General features: G+C 42.7%; 2 protein-coding genes and 1 long non-coding RNA gene across 3 annotated transcripts; 1 reads left to right on the top strand and 2 right to left on the bottom strand.

Annotated features, from left to right (window-relative positions):
- The first annotated feature begins 642 nt into the window (after positions 1-642).
- LOC6494347 (myosin light chain kinase, smooth muscle) lies at positions 643-20,344 on the top strand. The gene is made up of 9 exons (XM_001960454.4): positions 643-1,200; positions 13,779-13,869; positions 13,951-14,154; positions 16,012-16,249; positions 16,317-16,420; positions 16,896-17,048; positions 17,131-17,425; positions 17,497-17,674; positions 18,858-20,344. The coding sequence occupies exons 1-9, from the start codon at positions 1,167-1,169 to the stop codon at positions 20,150-20,152; spliced, it is 2,592 nt and encodes an 863-aa protein (XP_001960490.2). The 5' UTR covers positions 643-1,166; the 3' UTR covers positions 20,153-20,344.
- LOC116654671 lies at positions 9,851-10,609 on the bottom strand. The gene is made up of 2 exons (XR_004309839.1): positions 10,562-10,609; positions 9,851-10,447 (listed from the first exon to the last, which is right to left on the bottom strand). It is a non-coding gene; the product is annotated as an uncharacterized LOC116654671 (long non-coding RNA).
- Positions 20,345-20,384: 40 nt separating the features above from the next.
- Positions 20,385-24,238, bottom strand: LOC6496226. Its single transcript, XM_001960452.4, has 3 exons — positions 23,389-24,238; positions 22,931-23,325; positions 20,385-21,772 (listed from the first exon to the last, which is right to left on the bottom strand). The coding sequence occupies exons 1-3, from the start codon at positions 23,553-23,555 to the stop codon at positions 21,621-21,623; spliced, it is 714 nt and encodes a 237-aa protein (XP_001960488.1). The 5' UTR covers positions 23,556-24,238; the 3' UTR covers positions 20,385-21,620.
- Positions 24,239-24,997: the final 759 nt, after the last annotated feature.

The raw sequence follows: 24,997 nt of genomic DNA, 5'->3' as shown, positions 1-24,997 counted from the left end.
GCATTGGAGAGCTCTCAAATACATATTTAATTCCCATTAGCTTAAAATCCACTCAATAGATTTGAAAGTATTTGAAATAAAAACGTGACAATATTCGTAGGGCGGCGAATCGGCAACAAGTTGCGAAAAAATAGGAAACTAACATATACCATTAGAAATAGAATAGGACGAAAAATAGTATAGAGCAGCCAATGATGTCGTATTTGCTGTGTCGGCCGCTGGCTGTTGCCAAAACGACAAAGAACTGTGTAGAAAATGTGCTAAACGACAAAAAGGGGGGGAAAATGATTTTTATTCGCTTACAAAAACAAGCCGCAAAATGAGCGACAAGCCAAAAAGAGCGGGCCATACAAATTGCTCGGCAATTTATTTTTATACCAAACAGACAAACGCAAATACAAATACAAGAGCCTATACAGGCTGTACAGGGTTTGTGGCTCTATTTGTGCTTGTGTTTGTTTATTTATAGACACGTATTGAACATTCGCTAGAGAAGGAGACTGAGAGAGAGAGACTCGATCGGAGAATAAGAGCCTGTGCCGGCCACCTTCGCCATACCCAATATCCATACCCATAACCCTACACAATTCTCTCAATTATCAGCTAAAACACACTTATAACCAGTATAGTATTGGCAAAAAGGCATAGCAGAAAAGAAATGGCAGAAACAGCGGCGCGGCGCTGAGGCGAAAAACAGCTCAAATCAAATAATGTGCGGCCAGGCCAAAACAGTTTGAGGCAAAACGCTCGCTCGCGATGACACAATAGCTCGCTGTGGCGCTGGCGAACCAATTTTTCGCTAATATCAAGCATACGCAACGTGGTGCACTGCCGCCAGCTATAAATAAAGGAAAGCACAATACCAAAGTGTGCTAGTGAGTGTGTGTGCCATTTTTTAAGTGCGCAAAAAAAATACAAAAAACACAATATATTGAAAAATATTTGAATATCGATACGTCAGTGAACAAGTGTAGTTGAAACGCAAAATGCTACATTAAAAATAATAGCCATTAAATCGTCTAGATAAAAATTAAGCCCATCAAATACTTCAAAGCTAGACAATAAAACAAACAAATACTCAAGTGCAAGTCAATCAAATAAATTTGAAAAAAAACTTCAAAACGGGTCAACGATTGCGGGAAATCGGCGCCAAGAGACGCAGCAACATGATCTACATTGATGATTCAGAGCCGGAAGGTGGTAAGTCAAAATGCCGATAAGGGCTCTCAAAAAAAGCCAACTTCTATATAGGCAACACTGCGTATACGCGATAAGAGCCACTGTCTACGTTTATCTATACCTCGTACACAATATTCTATATATTGTATGGTCCTGATAAATGCGACAAACGGCTCAATCGGTGATTCGCAATCATTATACCCTCTATATATTCTTTTTTAAGAGATTACAAACGATAACTCTTTAAGCTGTGTTATTGGTATTTTCTTTCTTTGGGTTTTCCCCGAAATGAAATCCCCGAACCAGAAACTGCAAATAGACAAATCAAATCATCACAAATCTATGGCTTAGCAGCTGTTTTTTGTGAGCCCAGTTGTTATCCGTTAACTACGCTTTAATAATGGGGCCAAAACAATAAACATTTTCGGCTCATGATACCGATACTGAAACTGATACTGATACTGATGCAAAACATTAACTTTTATGCACCGATAAAAAACAAACCGGAACGGAACACAACTGCAAAATGGATCTGTGCGAAATCAAGCTGCGAATGGGAGAAACAAATGCTTAAACGATTTAGAGCCGCATCCCATGGGTAGGGGGCTTTTAAAAATACATGAATTTCAATAAAATACGACAATGCCCAGCCATGACTGTATTTTTTTTCGGGGGAGGCTTTCTGGTGGCTGTGTGGGTGGGTCCCAAAAAGGGTGTCCAGATAAGGCGTACTGCGATCAGGAAACATTTGCGACGCCGTTTCCATTGTCAGAAACAATAAATTTCACGCATAAAACAAAAGAGAGGCCAAATAATTTTCTTTTCCTTATTTTTTTGGTTGGGTTTTCGTATTAAAGCCGAAATGAAAGCTAAAAGGAATCAGTAGGACAAAAAAAAAAACAGGACTAGCAGACGATGAAGGATAAATGTCACATCAGATGAACGTTGGTAGTGCGACAAAAAGAAAAACTGTGGCAACTGTGTCTACAGTGGCTTAGACACCCAAAAGACAAAGAAAACCCGCAAACCCCAAAAAACTTCTAAGAGGAAAAAGGAAGTGTCAAGTAGTTGGGCCCGCAGGAAATGGTTTAAGGGGTATATGGCCCAAGGCGTTTGGCCAAATGCATATAACATGAAAAATGTTGAGTGTCGGGCGATTCCAAAAATGAAAGGCGCCCGAAGCGGAAGACAGACTTTCGCAAAAAAAGGAAGGAATACCAAACGCGTAACACGACTCCACAAAAAGGAAGCCATCCACAGAGGCACCCTGATTTAGTGCCATACAACCCGGGCATGGAAAAAGAAAAAAAAAAGGGTTACACCTCTCGTTTTGCCAGGCACTTTTTCCCCAAATTGGCAAATAACAACAAACGGAAATACTTGTCTACCTGTGGCGAAGGTGGCAACCTGACCGATTGGCCAACCTTTTTCTGGCCAAATTCCCACCTTTTTTGTCGGAGGCATGTTCTGCTTCTGCTGTGTGTTGCCAGGATTGTCTCAGCTGAATTATGTGCTAATGGCCCATAAGCCGATTTCTCAATTTCCTTTCCCCAGTTTGTCTTGGCAATTATGGCAAATCTTGTGTATCGGATTTGCACAAAAAAAGACAAACTTTAATCGGAGCGGAAATGAAAGCATTTTCAGCGGAAATTGCCAAACCACACACGTGGATTTTTTAATGAACATTTCAAAAAAAATGTTTAAATATTTTTCATGCCTCTCGCTTGTTTATAGAAAACTTTAATAACACATATCAAATGGATGCTTATCTTATTTTATTTTAAATGCAGTTCAGATAATCGGCCTGCGGAGAAGGAAGACAAAGCACGCCGATATTGTATAAATATTTATACAAGAAATCTGCATAAAAATGTGGATTCTGGCGTCATTAGATGAGCGAAATATACATTTTTCTACATAAAGAACAATTTTCTGCCTGCATACAGTGGAGGCTGGCCAGGATGTACAGATACTGTGTACTGGGCCATGAATTTCAATTGGGCGTTCCATCTATTGGGCTTCGCCTGTTTGGGAAACATTATTCATTTCTTGGCTTTTTTTACGCCGCCTCTGCTAACCAAAAATATTCAAAAATAAATGTGTATTTTGCTTTTGATTTTTCGTACTGTGCTGCCAAGGTGAATGTAAAACAAACAGCCAAGAAGACCGAAAGAATCTCTCACTGGCGGTCTTCAGAAAAGTTACTCAACGTCCGTCCGTCCGATCGGGTCGGATCGGATAGGATCGGATCGTCTACTCTCCCCATATATCTCTAGAGTCTACACATATATAGGTTTTTAGATACATATATATAATTGAGATAAATTTATTTTACGTCGCATTTCATGTTGAAGGTCGTTCGTTGATATTCACTTGAGTTGACGTTGCGAATTCCTGGGCTCTGGCTCATCGCGGGGGTCTCTGTACTCTGCTATCTACAAATGCACTTAGGTCTATTTCGTTTTCTTGGCTAATATGCCAGAGATGCAATTTTCATCATTTATCTATTTGTCAAGTAATTATGTAAAATTTCACGTTTCCTGATTTTCTTCGATTTTTCATTTCCCTATTTTCGTTGCTCTTTGAATTTGCCAATTCATTGGCAACTAAATCCCATAAATACACTGCCATATAATATATTGAATTTGCTTGAATGAATGCGGTTATGTTCGGTTGCTTATTTTTGGCTTGTAACCAAAATTTAAGAATTTATGCTCCTGCCTCCAAACGGACAACAGACTCGAAAAAAGCCAATATTTATGAGTGCTGCTGGGTGGAGCCAAATTAAAAGAAATTTTATTTGCGAATATCTGGGGATTAAAACAATTTATAGAATATTTAATTCAGCCGAAGGCATTTAGCAAACCAATTCCGAAAATCGCATAAAATGCTGCTCGGAGAGCAGCTTAACATATTGTTTTTGGCCCAACAAGGACATTCGTAAGCTGGCCCCAAAACATGTCCAAAATCCATTCCATATTATTCCACCGGCAGTATTCGCCTTCAGTGTTGTTTCAATTTTTAATGCAAAAGTATCTCCGGCAGTTGTCTGGGTCGCAGCTGCAGGTAGAATGGTGGCATTAAAAATGCAGACTGGTCGTGAGTGCCACAGATACATACATACCTATACACATATGTATTTGTTTGTGAGGAGTACGATTATAACGCATACGCCATGTGGTCCCGAGAAGAATAGAAGCGAGTGGAGTCGCAACCGAATGCCGCATGCTAAACAAATTAAAATTGAAATTTAATGTATTGGCAGGGCAGGCTGTCAGACTGGCAGACTGTCGGCAGGGAAGTCTTGTTAAGATTGCATTTGCCAAATGCAAAACTAAACAAACAAGTGAGAGAGAGGGCCATATGCTAGGCAGAAAGAGACGGGCGAGCTGCTTGTTGCAACTCAATTTGCATGTAGACACTTCGCGCCCAAAATGACAAACGGAAATTTCCATAATGCACAACATTTTCGCCCAACAGCCCAGAACTAGAACCAGACCCCCAAAATACCACCCATAATGGCAACGGAAAATGTTATTCGGGCTAAGGACGCTGCTCGCATCCAGCTAAAATAATCAAAATTATGTAAATGCTTGCGGCGCCCGAACTCGAATGTTTTTATTTATTAGCAGCCTTGCATTCCGCCTTTGCATGTCATGCAGGTCATTTCATTTGCATTTGCATTCCACGTAGTCAACATCATCAAAATTGTTGTGCTTTATTTCGGTTTCAGCTGCGTTTTGTAATTTCCCCCCAATTCTGCCAGCCAGATGCCTTTGTGTCTGATTTATGGCTCCAACTATATTTCAATATCGAAATCCAACTCGTCACATCGGGGTCCCAAAGCTAATCAAGACCCATAATCAAATGTTTGGTATTATTTGATGTGCTGCTATTTAGTTTTAATTTAAAATTGTTACTGGTATTACTTACACGTAGATTATTGCGAATGTGGGGCCTCATTTAATTGTTGCCCAGTAACTGCATTTAAAATGCGGTATCTCCCTCTCGGTAATCGCCTTTATGTGGCCAAACAGATCGTTAATTCAGACTGAAATTAAATGAAAGGCAATAAACTGTAGCTGTAACTGGCAGTGCGTTCTGGCCGGGCCAAGAGTAATGCGTTGGTTAGCTCCCCACAGCCAGATAATATTGGTCTGAGCACTCAGATCCTTAGCTCTCTGAAGTCCCTCAGTCCTGTTGACTGTTGGCAGCTGTCTTGTCTATTCACTGTCCATAGGGAGTGACTTAAATGCATTACCATCAGTACCCATCAACCATTGAGAATCGCTAGGCTTTAAAACAGCATCAAGGACCTCCGAAATCGGGGCTTAAAAGTAATTGCTGGCCAAGCTAAGCTGCTTTTCCGCCAAAAGTCAGAAAGAGTGCTTTAAGTTAGAAAACGTGTCCTTAAAACCCACTGCTCAGCACATCATTGGCCAGTGGCCTGGTCACTGAATATTTAAGCACTAGAAGGGAGCGTATTGTATAAATAACCTCAACACCATTAAATTGTCAAACGTGCCACCGTGGGTGACTATCCTTTAATTTGTGCCCCTTTGTATCCACTGTGTGTGTGTAGTCGTTGTTGCCACATAGCTTGGCAAGTGCAAACTTTATTTAGAAATGTCAAACTGTCGCTCAGCCTGGACACGCTAGAGATACAGATACAACTGCAGATACAGATACATTGTACTGCAGCGCAGGTACGCTGTACGTCCAACATACGTGTCAGCACAAAAGAGGCAAGTGGGGCATGGGGTGCATTGGTGGGGTACACTGGTGCGATTCAGGATACCACATCAGACAGTCGAGCAGTAAATAAAGCGTTAAATTTTAACAAATTGTTGGCAGAAGCGCGTGCGAACAGCCACCAACTGGCTGTCATTGAATCGATGACCTTTCAATTACCTCGCTTTTATTCGGTGGACGGATGTAGGTGCTGTGTAACTAACTAAAAACCTGCTTCTTGATTAATTACTTTGTTTGCTGGCCGTTAATTGATTTATCTTGCTGATGCCGCAACTAATTCACCCAGCTGGCAAATTATTTATGGGCAGTACCACGCCCCCAGTGCATGTGTCGTGGTCTGTTTATATACCCGGGATATGGCCAAAGAGCGGCATGTGAAAGCGGTACTTCCGGCCAGAATGGCGGCATTTTTAGCCCAGTTTCTATTGTCTGCAATTTACAGTTGTGATTCAATTATGCCCCCAAACAAATGCAATTCGATTTGAGTGCAAATATGTGTTTTCGCACTGTACTATTGCCTCTGGTTTTTCGCAGACTTCGGTCTCCGCCTTTGATTTATGCGACCATTGGCCTACACACACGGGAAATAGATATTTTTTTACCAGGCGGGAAAAAAATTGGCAAATAGTATGGTAGTATCTCTACACAGACTGTTCTTTTTCCTCCCCTCTTAATTCATTTGTTTTGGCAGCTGTTTTGGCCCAAAGTGCTTGTGGTCGATGGATTTAATCTAAAGCATCTGCCTTTTAAATTCCTCAATTTTACTCCAAATTCCCCAGCATATGCTGGAAATTTGAAATTTTGATGGCAAAGAGCGAACCTAATACCACGCAACTGCCAATGGCATGGCCTTTGAGCAGGCAGCTCATAAATTAATACATTTTTGGGCGAGATGCCATCGAGTGGCAATAATTAACTAGTCGCTCCACAGCCACTAACGGCCATCACACCAAATCGGCTATCGATGGCCAGGATTTTACGAAAACTAGTTGGATATGGATATGATATGGATAGGATATGATTAGGAGTTATAACTATTACTGACTGAAATAATTAATCAACTAAGCCTTAACTTATTGTAAGAAAGATAAATAATAAAAAAATGTAGTTATAATATTTATGTTTCACTTTTCCTATCCTAATATCTTACCCTCTCTTGTAAGAAACTCAACCAGGAACATTTTCCATTGAAAATGGCACAGGAAACGGATGGAGGTTGAAAGCCATTTATGAACGGGATAGCACAACGTGTCTGTGGCTGCCACACGTCGCTCATTAAATTAATTAAACGTTGAGTCGCTGTTGCCACCGAATGCATCGGCTTCTTTTCCCATTTTTGAGACACTCGCCGCACACAGTTTAGAAATCCAACAGTTTAGAATTCTCGTGCGCGCCTCGTCGTGCCACTTTTGGTGTGGCACTGCGTTGCCATTGCCGTCTGGTTAGAAAGTTTTAATGAGTTCATTGCGGTGTGCATCGTTAGTCTGGCTTGAAATTGTTTTACATTTAGAAGCTGCAGTTGCAGCGACAGATCTCGTCCTGCCCTTTGCTCTATCGATTGGTGACAAGTGTGAAAAAAAAATAGAGGAAAAATGTCAGAGTCCTGGAAAAAATTAAATATTCTAATATGTGACAACCTATTAGGGTTAAAATATTTGTATTAATTGATGAGCTTCCTATAGTAAAACTCTTGTGTCACTCAATTGTCCTACCCATTTTCTCTCTCTGCTGAAAAAAAATTGGGTTTGGCCCATATCCTGGCCCCTGCACTGGCTTGTGTTTATCTTTGCAGTCGGCAGTCTCCATCCGATGTCCTTTGGCCCATTGTTGAACTTTGGAATTGCCTTGAAATTGCTGTGCTCACATCGATCAATTAGCAGGCTGCCGGAGCAGCGTTTTTGCTGGCAGTTCTGCCGGAGATTTAAATTTTAGTGCTGCCGATGCAGTGACGTTGCAGTGGCACTCTACTGGCCTTAAAGCATTTTCCGTCATCTCAACTTTTGGTGATTAAAAAGGAAAACAGAATGGAAAAAATTCCCATAAAAACACACACGCTCACTCACACACTCACTTGTACTCATCCCTGGGAAAAGTCTCGAATGGCAGTGTTGATTATAAGCGCGAAAGCTCACCCATACAGCCAAGCGGAGATTATGTGGGTGCCCACAAAAGCCAGCGTAATGAATGTGTAAAGGGATAGCCAAAGAGCGGGAAAGGTAGAGGAGAAAGAAAGAGAAGGGGAGTGGGTGTTGAAAAGAGATGCCACAAAGCGTTGGCAAGAAGCAATTCAAGAAATGCGAGCAAACAGCAAATATCATCGTCACACACGGCGTATGCGTAACATTGAGGAGGGCCAGTACTTTTGCGCCACAATAATTGAAATGCATAGAAATAACTCGCTTAGCCGTGCCCCAAATGGCTAAATGAAAATTAAAATAAGCGAAAATGAAAATTCCAATTGAATGAGGCTGGTAATAGGATAAAAAAAAATATATATAACGAAACGGCAACCGGAAAGGGCAAGGACACGACACATGCATACAAATTTCTAATGCTAATTTCATTGTGTCAAAGCTGGTGACAGCACGGGCAAATTAAATGAAATAAAATAAAATTGCATCACCCCGAGTAAATTGACGATGTGAGAGCTACACAACCCTCGCGACAAAAAAATAACTAGAAGCCCTGCCAGTAAGGACGCATAAATTTTGAATGGCAATTGCCCAATTAAAGTGCGCCGCAAAGTATGCTGCATAAACGGGAAATTGGCAGGGAAAAGCCGTGAAAATTCTCTCTGTCTCTGGGTTGTTAGTGTGTCACTGCATTAGAGAAGACCGAGAGCTTTATGGCCGGGATCCAGGACGAGGGACTTGTCTCAGTTCTCAACGCCCAAGGTCCCCAACCACACTGATTATTACTTTTCATTTTTCCATAACGATTTTCATTTTTCCCTCGCTTTTCCGCACTCGTGTGTATGCAAAAATACAGAAAAAAAAAAGTATAAAAATAACAAAGTTGAGGACGAACGTTGTCGCAGCGGATTTACGCTTCGCATACAGGCACATCAGCAGAACAAAAAAAATATATGATGAAGATGAATTGCCATTGTTGAGATACTGCCGAAACATTGGATATAGATATGCGCCAGGATTAATACGGATATATGCTTATGCATGTAAAAATAAATGGATACAAGGCTGCTATTGATTTGTCTCCTATCATCTGTTCCCTGCTCGCTGAGCCCATAAAACATTTGTTTAAAACAACTGACAAAAAATTGGATTTAATTCCGCAACCTTCGCTTGTCATTTATCATTTATTGAATTCGTTATCGGCGGGCATTTAGCATCTAACGTGCCCACTCGATTGCAAGAAATAAATTGTGTGTCACATTCCCCAATCAGATCTGTATTGACAAGGATCAGAATAACAGTCTAGATGCTAAGCGAACACACTAATGAGAGACTCAAGTTTTGGGCTAAACTTTTGGCCTTTTGTGCATCTGGAATGTCTGAATCAGAGTCAGAATCCTTTGTCCTAGCTTTCATGTCGCATGTGCCAGAGACTATTCACAGCTCACTCATTTCCCTCTGCATTTATGCATGACCATGCCGTATGTGTGGGAAGTTCTCTGAAATAACCAATTTGGAATGGCACCGTAGCCGTAGTCGTCACAGTTGCAGTCAAGGCAAACTTTTGCCATTTTTTTAATTCTCCCACCACAGGCTTACAGCCATCCATCTGTAGCTCTGTAGTTGCCCATTCTCGGGCCTGGGACCGGGCACTTAGGCTGATTAAAGTGCACAGGCATCCCGGCATTCCGGCAACAGCAGCATCATCATCATCCGGTATCAGCCGTATCATCATTGGCAACAATAACTAGACAAATATATACTTACAAAAGCCATGAACACACTCATTGCAGTTTTCGTTTTCCATGAAAAGGAAATCCGGAAACATGTTTATTTAAAATGCCAAAAATAAAAGCATTTAAAGCCTATGCAAAATTTATCTCAAAATAAATTAATTTGTCACTTTGTAGGATGCAGGGATTTAATTTTAATTGATGGCTGATTTCAAGAAACACTCTTCATAATTGAGACATGAAAGGATGGCTTGTAATAAACTTTAAACTTCTTATGTCCTTTGATTGAACAGAGACTAAGATCTACTCAGCTTTCAAGTTGATCTTAGCGGCAGTGTCCTCGGAAAATATGTGTTACTTGTTAGGACCTCCCCGTCTGGCCTTGCCATTAAAAGCTCGGCATAATTCAGGGGTCCGGCGAGGAATATGGCGGTGCTTAAGTCGGTCGCATAAAAAAAGTGTTATTAAAAGCGAATATAAACAATGAGCGAATGCAGGCAAGACTCTCATGCTGGCGAGGCACTCATATTAAAATGCCGACGTCTGGCTGTGGTATTTTCCTTCATTTTTTCCCACTTTTTGTGGCTACGTAATGTGTGGCACATTGACATGCGTTCCGTTTGATGTGCAACAGTTTGAATTTGTTGAGGCCTTAAATTGTGTTATTAAAAGAAATTTCATTAAAGACATTACATAATTTTATGCCAGCAACAAATTGCAGCTCCAAATCGATGGATAAAGGAGTTGGGGGATAACATTTCCTACCTTCGAATTTTCCATCATCATTTATTCCATTTTTTTTGGCAGTAATCTGAAGGCAAAGTCAAGGCAAACTTGGCAACAGTTGCCAAAATGTGGAAGGAGTTTGGGGACTGTCTCATCCTTGCGGACTTGACAACCGGAGCAAAGGCAAATCAAAGAAAAATTTGCTGATTTTCATATCAGAAAAAATTGCCATCGTTGGCACAAAAAATCGTTTGCCATTTTGCATCAGCAGGAACAGTAGCAGCAGCAGTAGGAGCACTCTATTGAATGAAAAGTGCAAATATACTATTTCCAACTCCCTCTACTTATAGAATAGTATATCTATCGAAATTTATTCCCCCCTCACTACCCCGGCCACTTTTTATTGATATTGTGCATAAATTAACTTGATAAAGTTTTTTTGAATTGAATTTGCAACGAGTTGCACTTTCAATGGAAGCACGACCCCCACACACTCACTGATCCTAGTGGGTGAAGGATACATCGAGGATATAGACATAGAGACGCTGAAAGTGCTTCACGATAAGAGTTGTCTGACACAGAATTGCAACTCCAGACGAATGCCATTGCCTGGGCAGCCACCCAGCCAATAAAAATAATGTTCGATAAGTTGATTCATAATGGATGATTATCAATTGGCATTATGCTTCTTGCGCATATTCAATTACTGCCGTAAAAGCCTCATAATAGCTTGAATATATACTTAAATTGAATCAATTAATGGTTAATATTTTCCCCAAAAAGTTTTACAAAATATATACATATACTCACCTGGAAAAAATCGGAGCATATATTTCCATATACTCACCGCTTTCCCTGCCATCGATCCGTGTATTATATGCACATCTTGCAGCTTAATGGAACTGAAATTGATTTACGAAAACACTTCAAACGACTCAAGTCCAATTTCGATTGCATTTGGTTTGTGCATTGGGGTAGATGTGCCACAGCCACAGCAACAGCCACGGTTGCTGCCACAGCCACGTCCACGCCCACCTCGTCTGTAGCATAGTGGTCTGTAGCATATGGGCATATGGCCCTCTCGTTAACCCCCAACTGCCACATTTGTCCCTGCATTTTCCTTTTGGATAAGCGCTGGAAAGTACGCAGTGCAGTGCAAATGCCAAGCAGACTCGATATAAATTCATTTATTCATGAGCTCGAACCAGGAAATGAATGGGAGCTACCAGCTACCTGCACTCCCAGCCAGGTGTGGGTGTGAGTATGAATATGAGTGGGTGTTTGTGCATAATGTATGAATACTTGTCTACGCTCATGTTGAAAGCGACAAGCGGTAAGCGAAAAACAGATAAACTTTTATCATTTTTGGCAACTCTTTATGGTAATCCATAATTTTCCTTTTATTTTAATTTACGTCACCATTTCAAACAATTTTCATAGAGTTGTTATTTTGAATGTTTAGCCCTTAATCTGACTGAATTATTCAACTAAACATGGAATGTTCGTTTTACAAAAGTTAGACTGTATCTTGCATTTCGCGATTTGCCTTTCGGCGATGCAATGAACTATGATTTACGAGTTATGAGGCCGAAAAGTTTGAAACTTTTCAGCAACTTTCGTTCCATGGGGGACCCTCTTCAATTTTCTCCGTCTAATGCAAGTGTTTGCCGAAACTTAAATTGTGCGCATTATTGGCAGAGTGCACTCAAAATGCACTCACACATTCACTCGCACACTCACTTTCGGCAGACATGCATAAATTTGCGCAAAAACCGTTTAAACGAGATATGGATAAAGGGGCCCAGGGGGCGTGGCTAAAAGGGAGGCGTCAAGTCTCGGCAATCGCAGCAAAATGCATACAAGCGTCTCGCAGCACACACGCACACCCAGAAAGCAAAAGAACTCACACACACTAAGTCACTCATCCTTCGTTTCTATTCACTGAAGACGCTCAACTTTCACTTTGAATTTGCCAAGTTTTTGCCACACCATGCCCCTCTGCTAGCCGCCTCCTTTTCGATTTTGAAAAGTCTTTTGCCAAAGGCTGCTGTGCATTGCCTTTGATTTTAAAGATTTATCGTGTTTTCCTTAGCATACTTATGTGCGCCATTTACATATTAATGGGACAGCTGCTACGAAAATGACAGAAAATAGATCATAGGCAAATGGATGGGCAAAAGTTGAAGAAGCAACTAACTAAGAGTTCGACCGACTAACTTTTATCGCCAGCCTTTAACAGATTATCAATAATTCCAATTGCGAATTTTCAAACACAAGTGCTCAGACATTCATTTTCCTGGCAAATCTCCAGGGTTTATTGTGGTCAGATGTCAAGATGAAACTCTGGCAACGTAATTGTATGAAACTTGGTGACCAAACCAGGAAAACTTTCATATGCCGGCACTGAAAGAAATATTCTAATAATTTTTATAAATTATAATTGTGGATTGAAATTTTGGAAGTCTCTTCCCCAAAGAATCAAATGTTTCTGATTCTCAAATATAGGCTTTATAGTAATAGTTCCTCTTATTTTCTCTCTGTGCATCCATATTTGTCACAATATTCCCATTCGTCACTGTTGTTGTTCCCATTCCATACGGCTGCCCTGGCTCCCGGTGCCTCCCTGCACAAATTCAATTGAATGAAGTCATTTTTATTTGTTTGCCAACTTGCAGACATACTTTATATGGGAGAAAACGAGAGCAACAACGAATCAAATTTTGAAAAGGGTTTCCCCCTGAATACAAAAAGAAAACTTGTCTCCAATATGTCCTGTGAACTGAACTACATGTGACAAGCACAAACTGTTGTTGAGCAGTCGATGGAGGACTCCCGGGGACCCATAATAGCCGATATTAAATGCATTCAGAAAATGTAGGACGGACAGGAGGACGCAGGACAATAAAAGTGATTGAAATGCCATATTTCCAGTCCAACCACTTGTGCAGCTGGATGTGTGAGTTGTTGTTTTGAGTGTCCAGGAACTAGAAATCTAATCAAATCACACAGTTGAGGGCTTAATCAGAACGAAATGTTTCTGGGACTATATAACCCATCCATGGCCAGTCAATTTGTGGACTTTAAGCTAAAACTATTGATAAGAGGAGGGCAGTAAAAAGACCTACTAAAAAATAGTTTTGCTATTTCATTTCTTCCAATAGATTAACTTTGATAGAATGATAAAAAACAGTTATTACCATTGCCGTTTAATGCCTTAAGAGCACCTACTAAGTTCGTTAAACTTTCTTATTTGCAGTCCTGGAGCCGGCGTTTCCCATGCGCGATGTGACCATAAATCGCAACGTCGATGCCCATAAACTTTACGATGTCCTGGGCGAGGTGGGACGGTAAGTGTACGACTGCGACTTGATCGCAGGACCCTTGGACGATATCCTACTAATCGATATTACCCCCCTGTGGATGTGCAGCGGAAAATTCGGAACTGTGTACAAGTGCAAGGACAAGACGAACGGGCTCCAGTTGGCGGCGAAATTCGTGCCGATTCCGAAGCGGGAGGACAAGCGGAATGTGGAGCGGGAGGTGGAGATTATGAATTCATTGCAGCATCACCTCATTATACAATTGTACGCGGCATACGAATATCAGAAAATGATGTGCGTCGTCCTGGAACTGTAAGGATGATTTCCCCGACCGTCAACGGCCAATACCCAATATGAATGTGTTGATTTTGTTTGTCCCAGTCTCGTGGGTGTAACTACCATATACTCTATCTCTTTCTATGTAGCTATATCCTTTCTCCTACACTATTCGTTGAGTTTGTTGTGTCCTTTGTTGTTTGCCACATTGTCGCCGGGGACACAATATCTTGCAATCAGTGGGAATGTGCATAAAATGCGATTTACACGTACGCACATTATCGTAAAGTAGTAAACTTTTCCCACAGAAACACACACACTGGCACACACCAACACACACCGAGAAATCGGAAAAAGGGAACAATTTTCCAAAGGAAAAGCCTTAAGCAACAGGTTGTCCCTCTCGCACTCCATAGTACTTATACAAAAATTTATGCCAACTTTTATTTGCCTCGCGAAAGTTCTTGGCTCGCAAAATGAATTCTGACATGGGTTAAGGGTCTCTAATGGCCCATAAAAACATTTGAAGCAGGTATTTTAGCCCGCTGATTAGTCAACGGCCTTGACCCACATTCACCTCTCGGCCTACCCCCCGACGGGAATACAAAACAAGAAACAATTTCATTTTCATGAGCAGACAGAGCACCCGAAAAACTCTTTGTCAACTTAAATTAATTTTGAAAACAAAACAAGGAAACTGCAGTTTGACAGTTTGTACGGTGTTGTTCTTGTAAGGACTTGTTATGACTTTCTAGGACATTCTCTCCTAGTTGTTGCTGTCATTTTACCACCCAGAAACAAAAGTTAATTGTTGACTTGCCTAGTACTCCTTGGCAGGATTCATAACAGAATGTTGAACTATGGCCAACATATTTTGCCGAGAAGAAAATGTTCCCCCATAACGCACTTCTGGGCTTCAAGGAAAACTGCATTGCATAAGCAGCTCTTGTTGCTCCTGAAACTCTCAGTCTGTGAACTTTTTAAAACAATCAAGTTTCTGAAATAGCCAGAGTATAACAATGTGCCTGTTTTGTTACGGAATTCCAATTGCATAGTCCACATTGCATCGTAAATATTTCAAATCTGTTGCTCATAAGCCTGATCCGATTTTCCTAATTGAAAGGATACAAGGATGTTGCTTTTCGACTAATGGATTTTGTAAAGTTAAAAAAAGTAAATATTAAATTCAGGCTCTTTAAACTCAATTGGTTGTACGATATTTTGGTTATTGAAAGAGTTTCTATTACCAATTAGATTCGAGTACCCGAATAGTCTTTGTTTAGGGAGGTATCATATCCATTTCACTGATGAAATGTTTCACATGAATTTTTAATTTAGTCGATTTCGGAGTGAAGTGCACCAACTAACGACCGGTCTAAATAAAAAAAAACCAGGAGAAACACTAATCCAATGCACAGTTTCTCTTATTTTTTTTTTGTCGGAATTTTTTTGATGAGCATCTGATGGATGGGAGAGTTTTGTGTTGCATTGTACGAGATGTTGTATGGACATCCAAAAAAGCAAATCTCTGATGACATTTGTCGAGTGTTTGAACATAATTCCCTCCGATTGCAATCTGCATGCTGTTAGTTGATGCCCCTCACTCGGGCGGATGGATGTTCATGGATTATCTGATTTTCGTGTTCTGGCAGAGCAATCGGTATTCTTGTAAATAACATAACTAGTTTAGTGAGAGGTCAGGTAAGGTAACTAAATCCCAATCTATAGAATAATGGTTAACGATGAGGTGGAGAGACTAATTGAAAGGCGATAACCTGGCTTCTGCTGATGAGTTTGCATGCTTTTGTTACTTGTTGGTTGTTGACTCTTACTATCTAAGCATGTCCTTTCATCCTTTATAATTTCTGGATTAAATTTGAAAAATATTCACAGCATTGAGGGTGGAGAACTGTTCGATCGCGTTGTAGATGATGAATTCGTCCTCACCGAAAGGGTCTGCCGAGTGTTTATTCGCCAAGTCTGTGAGGCCATGGCCTTCATACATGGGAATGGCATCATCCACCTGGACCTGAAGCCCGAAAACATTCTGGTACTCACACAGAAGGGCAATCGCATCAAGATCATTGACTTCGGTCTGGCCCGCAAGTTCGATCCAGACAAGCGCCTCAGGGTAATTATTTAACCCAAGCAAATATTTGTCGAATAAAAACTCAACCAAAATATTATGGCTATTCCAGGTACTTTTCGGCACACCTGAGTTTGTGGCCCCAGAGGTTGTAAACTTTGACTGCATCTCTTATGGCACGGATATGTGGAGTGTCGGAGTTATTTGTTATGTGCTGTAAGTTTAATTATCAACTGTCAATTTTCACTCACTGTCAGTGTACTGCATTAAAATCTTTCCAAGGAATTAAAAGTTAATTGTCTCAAGAGGTGTGCTTAGCCAGACTCAATATTTTCGAACAATTTGCACTCCGGCAGTTGGAAATTTAATCAAAACCCCCCCTACTCATATGTAAAGGGTTGCCTACGTGGCAGAAAACCAATTAAAAATTTTGTACCATCTGAAAATATAATAATCAGAAAGGGTAGCTCCTGCATATATCTCTCCTCATTTCTTCCTTTTTTGCCAAGAAGGAAGTGTGGGCAAATTTAATTTAGTTAATTAAGTGTTGGTTTGTGTTTTTATTTATTCTACTTACGTTGCTTTTACATTTCATGTTTATTGACTTTGCCACACCCCCACGCCCACTTACCCCAACCCACTCACACACACACACATGATACGTTGCGGTGTGGCATGCTACATGGAGCAGCATCTCAGGACTCTCGCCATTCATGGGTGAGAACGACATTGAAACAATGTCAAATGTAACCATTGCGAAGTACGATTTCGAGGATGAGTGCTTCAATGGCATATCCCCGGAGTGTCTGGATTTCATAGCTAAGTTGCTGGCAAAGGACCTCAGGTGGGTGGTAGTTGAAATTTCCTCCTAATTAGAGTCTGGTTCTGACTTCATCATCTTGATTTGAATTGCCCTTCCCCCGCAGCACCCGCATGACAGCCGCCGAGTGCATGAAGCACAAATGGCTGCAACAGCGTCCGGCGGCAGCCGCCTCCGCCAATCCCATCACTAAGGCCACCTCCTCGGCATCCAAGACGCGTCTGAAGTCAGAGTCTCCGGCGACAGTAACCTCAGAGGAGTCCTCGGAGGAATCCACGGAAACCATTGAGGACGATGACGACGAGGAGCCGGAAGAGGAACAGAAAAAGGCGCCACACAAAGTTGAGGACAGCGAGCAGGACGAAGAGCTGGCCAAGCTCTGTAATGTTGGCGAGCATGAGGTACCTAAAGTGATACTACCTCCTGGCTGTAGGCCCTTTATTTTAACCATGATCTTACCCTCCTTCCTCAGAATAAAGAGCTGGACGCCACCAAGGATAATCTTAAGAATTTCATCGTCCGCTGGGAGACGCATCCGAACAGCCCGTACGTGTTCGACGTGGAGGGCAATGTGATTGCGCCCCTGAGCGAGACCAGCTATCCGCATCCTCGGCGGACCAACGGCCCGGATAGCATGTCCTCCTCCCGAGGTGAGTACGGATCCCAGCGACAGCGCGACCGACACGCCCTCATCCACGGCAAGTGAGGATGAGTCCGCATCTGCAACTGCATCCTGCAACCGGATCAACATTGTATATTACACGATTAACTTGTCAAACTAATTGTTGTTCTTAACTTGAATGTGGACCAAGTTGGCCAGCTCCTTCTCGCTCCTTCTCTCTGCCCCTCTCTGTTTATCTTCTGTTTCTGTCTCTGTCTCTGTGTTAACCCCATCTCTTCTATAAAGTCCTTAGTGGCGCTTTTTAAGAGGCAAGTGAGAGGAGGCCAGCTTGCCAGCTAGAACTGTTGTTTATGTTTAAGTAACCGTAGCCTTAAGAAGAGTGACTGGGCATCCTTATAGCGGATTCTCCAGCTCCATTAACCATTTTGACACTGTGATAATGACAGCCATTGACAAAAAAAAACTGAAAAACATGAAAAATATATCCGAAATATAATTCAAATTCAAACACAACGATACTTCTCTATAGTTTCTGTGAGACAAGAAACCAAATTTTAAACTTCCTCAACTCCCAATCCCAAAATTCCTCTCCACTTCCATTCCCAAACTCAAAAGCTCCCTCAGAGTCCACCCGATCCCCGATTCAGGTTTAGATCAGCACACACATAGCCACAGTCTCTGGTCTTCCAGCCAGGTAAGCCCAACATCCAGCTCCGACAATCCATCATCCACAGAGTTTCGCAGTCAAATTCCAAAGTCAGATTCATATTCATTTGTGATTTGTCCTTAAGGGGGATTTTTTAGTGCCAGGATTAGTAAAACATAGATGATAGATGAAGGATAATAACTCTATTTTGATATATATTTATAAATTTATAACTAATTGGTTTAAAATTTTTGAAGAAAAATTTTAGATCAAGTTAAAGTTTTTAAAAAAATAGTCTAGAAGCTTTTCGTAAATTGTTTCACTATCATATTTAAACACTACTTCAAACACATCTTAGGATAACCATAGAACCACTTTACAAACCTCATAAGCATGATATTCTTGTGAATTACCTGTAATTAGCACTTCATGTTCACTAACCTCTCTGTAAACTTGTATTTGACAATAACCCCACTGTCTTCTAACAAACCTAATCCATCTCTATGTGAACTAAATATTTTGTAGTTCCAGAAACACCTTCTAAGAGGTCTCTTAATATTTCCAGTTTGTTCTCCATCGCCTTGCGAATCGATTGCCACCATGACCGATGACGAGCGAGGAGAAGACTTGCCGGAGGAGGAGGAGGCCCGTAGTGCGGATAACGAGAGTCCGCGGTCACTGGCCACCCCCATCAATGAGTCCCGGGAGAAGCTGTTCCCCACGGTGGCCACCTCCAGCCCGGCCACTCCCACGCCGCAGCACCTGTTTAATGAAAACTTTGATGAGTTCTCCGGCAGCCAGTCCACCGCCCAGCAGCAGCGAAGCATGAAGAGCTACCTGCACACCTTCGACCGCCGGAACTCGGACACCACCTACCTCCTGGGTCGTCGCAGTTCCGGAGAGCGTGTCAACCTGGCGGACGAAATACGGAAGCTATCCGATCACCTGTTCATGCTGGCGCAGATCAACACCAAGCTGGGAGATGCCAACAACAACAGCAGCACCCCAGAAGCGGCAGCAGCTCCTAAGTCTAGTACAGCTCCTCCAACTCCATCAGTCGCTCCAGTTGTCACGCCCGCCAGCAGCAGTTCCAGCAAGACCAGTGAGACCACGCAGGAAGGCAACCGCTGGACGAGCAAAACCACAACGAGCAGCAGCTGGAACAGGCCCACAGCCCGGGGAGGACTGCTTAGCCAGGCCAGCAGCAGCTCCCAGAGCCAGACGAGCTACGACGATGGCCAGGGCAAGACCAAGATCAGCTCGCTGTCCGTCAGGCTGCAGCAGTCCATTGAGGAAACCCCGAAGCTGAGAAATGGCAGCAGCTCCTCGGTCAAGTCGCAAGTCCAATCACAAACCCGAAAATCCACCGTGAATACAATGACCAGCTCGAATGCCAGAAGCACCACCAGCCAGCATGTACAAAGGAGCAGCACCACCGCCTCAAAGGTGATCTCCAGCACAAGCAGCTCCAGCACCAGTACCAGCACAACCGCCACCTCGAACCACCAACTCATGAACGAATCCGCCAGCAGTCGGCGGGCCAAGTTCCGGATAAACCAAATGAGCCGAGACGTCCCCGTCGGACTGCCGGACACCCACCAGACCGTGAACCTGGAGGAGGCGGCCAACACCACCAAGGACTGTCTGCTGCATCTGCTGGAGAAGTACAACGAGACCAGGAGCCGGAACCCGATGGGCCGGCATCAGAGCATCAGCGTGGACTGGCATGTCAGCGACAATCTGGAGTACCGGTCGATGAGCTCCATCAATGCGTTCTTCCAGCGGCACAACCAAGGTGGCGGGGGGCAGAACGTGCGGCACATCCAGGCCCAGCTGGAGGAGAAGGCGGCGGGGAAGTGAAGTCCCCGAATTCGACTTACCGGGAGTCCCCTGTACATATCCGAAATATATATATTTGTATGTGTAGAACGGATCGGCTAGATAATGGAAACTAGTTAAAGCTAAAATGTTGCGAATAAAAAATAATATTTATGTACTTGATCTAAGCAATAAATCAAATTAATTTATCGAAATAAACAGAAAACTAAATATTGAACAATGGGTTTTGAGTATAAAACAAAGACATCAATTACTACAGACTAAAAAATCAAAACAATTTATTGCAAAAAAAAACAAATCTAATTAGGAAGTGTACAGAATTAATGATATTAAACTATATCATACAACTACTGATGCTACAACCAAAGCAAATCAATGAATATGAATTGGGATTTAATAACAAACATTTAATAATTATGTGTGTTTTTTAAGAGAACTGAGAGCTTTTTGCCTTTTTTGTAATTTTATTGAAGAATGCGTTGTTTATGACCTAATTATACATAGAATATCTATACATATAAATATTAGGAGAATACTTTGGATTTGTTCTTAGTTATGCCTTACAAATAGATGCTTTGTATAAACGTTGGTTAGGATAGGCTCTGCCTATGTGTATAGTAAAGTATGCTAGCATTTGTACATGATAGTTTTTGGCAAAATTGATCCTATAATTTGCCCAGAGATCATAGCAAATCATAAAATGCATTTTTACCGCCGGTTAAGAGCTGAGGGCGCGCCAATTCGTGTTCATTTCGCTGAAATGTTGGTGAACTTTCAGCCAAAGGATCACGAATTGTCACAAAAAAAACAATTCAAGCTTCGTTTTCGTTTCTTTCACTGGTCGAATTAAGGAATTAATTTTAGGTGGACGAAAAAACAAGGCCACAATCAGTTAATTTAAGCCGATTGTGGCGTCGTTCTAGCTCCTTTAGAATTCAATTCAAAATTCATGTCTGTTCTGTTCATGTTTTAACTTTAGTTTTAATCCTAAACTGGCAAAACAGAACAGAGATGAATTTTGCTATACAAAATACAGAGTTTCACAGGCAAAAGTTGCCAGAAAGTTATAGTAAGTTAGTATTTCATTCGTTATAAAGGTTAAATTTTGTTTGGCTTCACGATATTTGAGACTAATTCCATTTAGCTTGCGGTCTCGCCTTCCTCCACTGCTCCACTCCTCTTTTCCGCTTCTGGTTCATCAGGGTTTTGGTTGTTAAGAACTAATCACTTAGTTTATGGCATTTCTCACTAAAGAAATCTAGAAAGTTTCATTTATCCCGAGCTTACGACGTGGCTTACAACTAATTACTGGTTACGAGTAATTGAAGACTAACGATTAATATTCGCAACTGTCGCCCTTGCACTGCATAAAAAGGTTCTTCGTAATAAAAGTTTAGGAAATACTACACAATCGCAGTGGCTTATAAAAAAAATATAAAAATAATATTACAATTGCAATTCGGTGGGTGGGGCCAGCGAACCAGCGACTTTAGTTGTGGCGCGGACGCTTCAGCATGGCCCCCAGGTGCGCCAACCCGAATCCGGTGGCGGACGAGGAGCTGGGCGAGCTGGTGCGCAGGCGTTTTGCGGGCGATAGTTTCTTGGGAGCCTGGGCCAACCTCTTGCGCTCCTTCATGAACTCTGCAAAACAAAAAGAACACAAAATGGGCGTTATTATGACGTCAAATTGTTAAATCAAAGTCAGCTGCTGCACTTCCGGTCTCCCGGTCTCCCGGTCTCTAGTCTCCCCTGTTCGCATGTCATTGATCCTGAAAACAGCAGGCGCCGCCTGTTTTTGCACATTTTGATTTTGGTTTTGGGCAGATCCCTAGATTGTGGCACGTGGCCGGCAGCCGCTGATCCTTGCCGGGGGTTGCAGAGCCTGCCGCATTCAAGGGTAGCAAAAACAAATGCCAGACGGCAGCCAGACAGTCGGTCTTCAGCCGGTTTCTCAGGTAGGCGCAAGTGAAAGCAAGAGGCGGCTGCATAGCTGCATAAATTACACGCTCTCTAGCTTGCTGGCCACGCTGGAAAAGTCCAGCCAAAGTACAGCAAGGCGAGGCTTTAAAGGCTTCCCGACCGACTGGACACTGCGATGCGGGTGCATTTATAATGCCCGGAACAGACACTTTTTTATGATTGTAATTACACATGCATGTGCTGCGAGTGGCACTTACTTAAAAAAGAGAATTTTCAACTGCCAAGCGGAGGACAAAGCAATCAAAGGGAGGCTTGATAAGGCCTCTGTGGATGGTGGTGCATTGAAAGCCGATCTCCAGCCCCCTCCCAGGGCTCTCCCTGTTTCTGTAATGAGGTCAGGCCTCATAGACGAAGCGGAGTCACAGCTGTTGGCATTTATAGATGCAGCCCAGCCAGCGACCCGCATGCGATCGATCTGTGAAACCAACCCCCGCGCAGCCGAGGATCAGATCAGTGCTCTGTGGGGAGATGAGGTGCAGAAACAGCTGCGGCCAGCTTTGGAAATCGTAACCCTTTTTAGTGAAAATAAATCTCCCATAAAGCGTGGACTAATTGCTATAATTTAGGGTTTAAGTTGGAGGAAGCTACGCCTACAACCCATAGATCCCACAAAGGGACAATGGAATATCCTTTTGAGTGCAAAAGTGGTGGTTAAGACCAAAAGCTAAACTTCCAGTAACCGCCTACAAGCGTAATTGCTTGGGAACTAAAAGTAAACAGGACCGAACGATCCAATAACGAATATCGGAGTGCAATCAAGCCTGACCCTGGGAACCGTCAAGCTCTAGTGGCTTTCATCAACCCTCGTCCGAGACTCACCTGTGATTTTTGGCTGTCGCTTGCGCAGGACTGTCGAGGACGTGGAGGCAATGTTGCTGGACAATCGCCCCGTTAGCGACTCATCCTGTGAGTCGTAGCAGGAATCGTTGTCAGTGTTGGACTCCAGCGACGAGTTGACCAGATTGGAGCCCAAGTTCTCGCGCTCGGATCGCTCGTTCAGCAGGGTGTCCATGTCGCTGGGACTGCTCTCCACGGGTCGGACGTGAGCGGCACGGGTAAGGGTGTACATTTCCGGGGCGAAGCTCGACTCCTGGAAACTGACGCGCTCCCAGACGAAGGGCGACTTCTCGGCCAAGGGGCAGCCGGCACGGAAATCGAATCCCCACTTCTGCGTGGCCATCTCCTGGTGGCGCTCCAGTTCGGCATTGAAGGGCCTTCAAATAAAATTTAAGTTAGTTTTGGACAAATCCTGAGGGAGATGCAACTGCTGGACTTACAATTTATTGGTGCTGCTCTCCGAGGTGGAGCTGGAGCTGCCGAAGAGGTCACGTTTGATGCGGTTTATCTGACGGCCGCAGGGAAGGTTGCGACTAACAGCCGGGCTGGTGCCTATCTTGCAGAACTCACTCAGCATGACGGGATTCAGAACGCGTGCACTAACCATGTTGACTGTATCTCTGTATCCGTATCTCTGCTTTACACTCTCTGTTTTGGGGCCACTTGTTTGCGAATCGCACACCAAAGCGAGCTGTCAAACTTTTGGCGCCAAAATCTTTGTTTTCGGGCTGCTCCACCAGCGAGAGCGGGAGCGAGAGAGCAACAGTCTCCAACGCACGCACACACACACGGATACGAGGTCTCCAAGCCAATGTGTGTGGCTGCGAGAGGGTTTGCGAGTGTGTGTTGTGGCAGTCTATTCTGCGTTTTGCACTTGATTTAAAAGTGAAATTGTATCTCACAATTGCTTATCGAGTAATTATAAACAAATGTTTGAATGGCTTTGCACTTATTTAACCAATTGGATACAGAAGATTCTTTTCGAACTGCACTGCACTCTGGTGGGTTACGGGGCTATGTGTCTCTTTGAGGGAGCACTGGGGAACTGCTGCGACTTGTTGCCTTCTATCAGCACTGTGCGATCCGTAGTTGGTTTATACAACTTTTCAGCGTTGTAATATCAACGTTCGTTCAGTTTTTATTTAACTTATTTCAAAAAATATATAGCGCACTGCGCACTGGGCTATACCGATCGGGACGAGGTCGAGAAGAGGAATAAACAGCTAGCGAAGAGGCGAGCAAAAGCAAACGTCAAACAACCACCACGCAGAGTTGGCAGCTCCGAGGGAATACGCTTCGCGCTCTCTATGCCGCAACCCTCGAATTCAAAAATGATCCAAAGGAGGGGGTAACTGCATTAAGAATGGGGGAGCGAAAGAGATAGGGACTGATGGTGTGGTTGGTTCTTGATAGGATTTTATTTCGAGGATTTGTCGAATGGGTAATGCACTTTCTTCGGGTTTCACGAAATCTTAACTTGCTATGTATTTTTTTAGATTTTTTAAAAGAGTTAGTTATAGTTTCTGAAGCTCCGTTTTTTAACGAATAAAATAGTTTGTTTATAGAGCATACCAAGTCGGCTTGTTTCCTAATACTCTCCCTTCGATTCGCTCTCGTTGCTCGTTCCCAATGCTCTTTCTTCCTCGTGGTGGCTCCGTTCTGTTTGTTGTTGCTGCATCGGTGGAGCTGTACTTTTCACTGCGATGAGTAGATAAAAAAAAATATAAATGTTTTGGCTTCAGTTTGGCTTCAAACTGGATTTCTGGCTGCCCATGGGGCATGGAGCAAGGGGGCGAGCGGCCTGATGGGATTTGGGGCACAGTTTCTTTTCACTTTCCTCCCGTTGCCAAGGGCCGAATTGCACATAATATAGGCCACCGTTACAACGTTCGTTTTCCAAACCTTTTTATTAGGAAGTTACCATAGTAATCGGTTTTTTAAATATCCGTTACATTAGACTTCAAGTTTTTGGCTCTTTTTTTGGTAATTTTTGCTGCAAATTTAAGTTTTCCCTCTTTATTTATGTGCAAAATCGTAAAAAATTAAATT

The sequence above is a fragment of the Drosophila ananassae genome, chromosome 3L, assembly GCF_017639315.1.
Source record: "Drosophila ananassae strain 14024-0371.13 chromosome 3L, ASM1763931v2, whole genome shotgun sequence".
Lineage (NCBI taxonomy): Eukaryota > Metazoa > Arthropoda > Insecta > Diptera > Drosophilidae > Drosophila > Drosophila ananassae.
The sequence above is the reverse complement of the archived record's forward strand: the minus strand, read 5'-3'. Positions and strand labels throughout refer to the sequence as shown.

Excerpts from the sequence above, each read along its gene's own strand:
- LOC6494347 (XM_001960454.4), top strand. The coding sequence starts at position 1,167 with ATGATCTACATTGATGATTCAGAGCCGGAAGGTG. Across the intron at positions 16,250-16,316 it reads ATCCAGACAAGCGCCTCAGG|GTACTTTTCGGCACACCTGA; the intron begins GTAATTATTTAA and ends TGGCTATTCCAG. Across the intron at positions 17,426-17,496 it reads GTAATGTTGGCGAGCATGAG|AATAAAGAGCTGGACGCCAC; the intron begins GTACCTAAAGTG and ends CTCCTTCCTCAG.
- LOC6496226 (XM_001960452.4), bottom strand. The coding sequence starts at position 23,555 with ATGGTTAGTGCACGCGTTCTGAATCCCGTCATGCTGAGTGAGTTCTGC. Across the intron at positions 23,326-23,388 it reads GAGAGCAGCACCAATAAATT|GCCCTTCAATGCCGAACTGG; the intron begins GTAAGTCCAGCA and ends TTTTATTTGAAG. Across the intron at positions 21,773-22,930 it reads GCGACAGCCAAAAATCACAG|AGTTCATGAAGGAGCGCAAG; the intron begins GTGAGTCTCGGA and ends TTTGTTTTGCAG.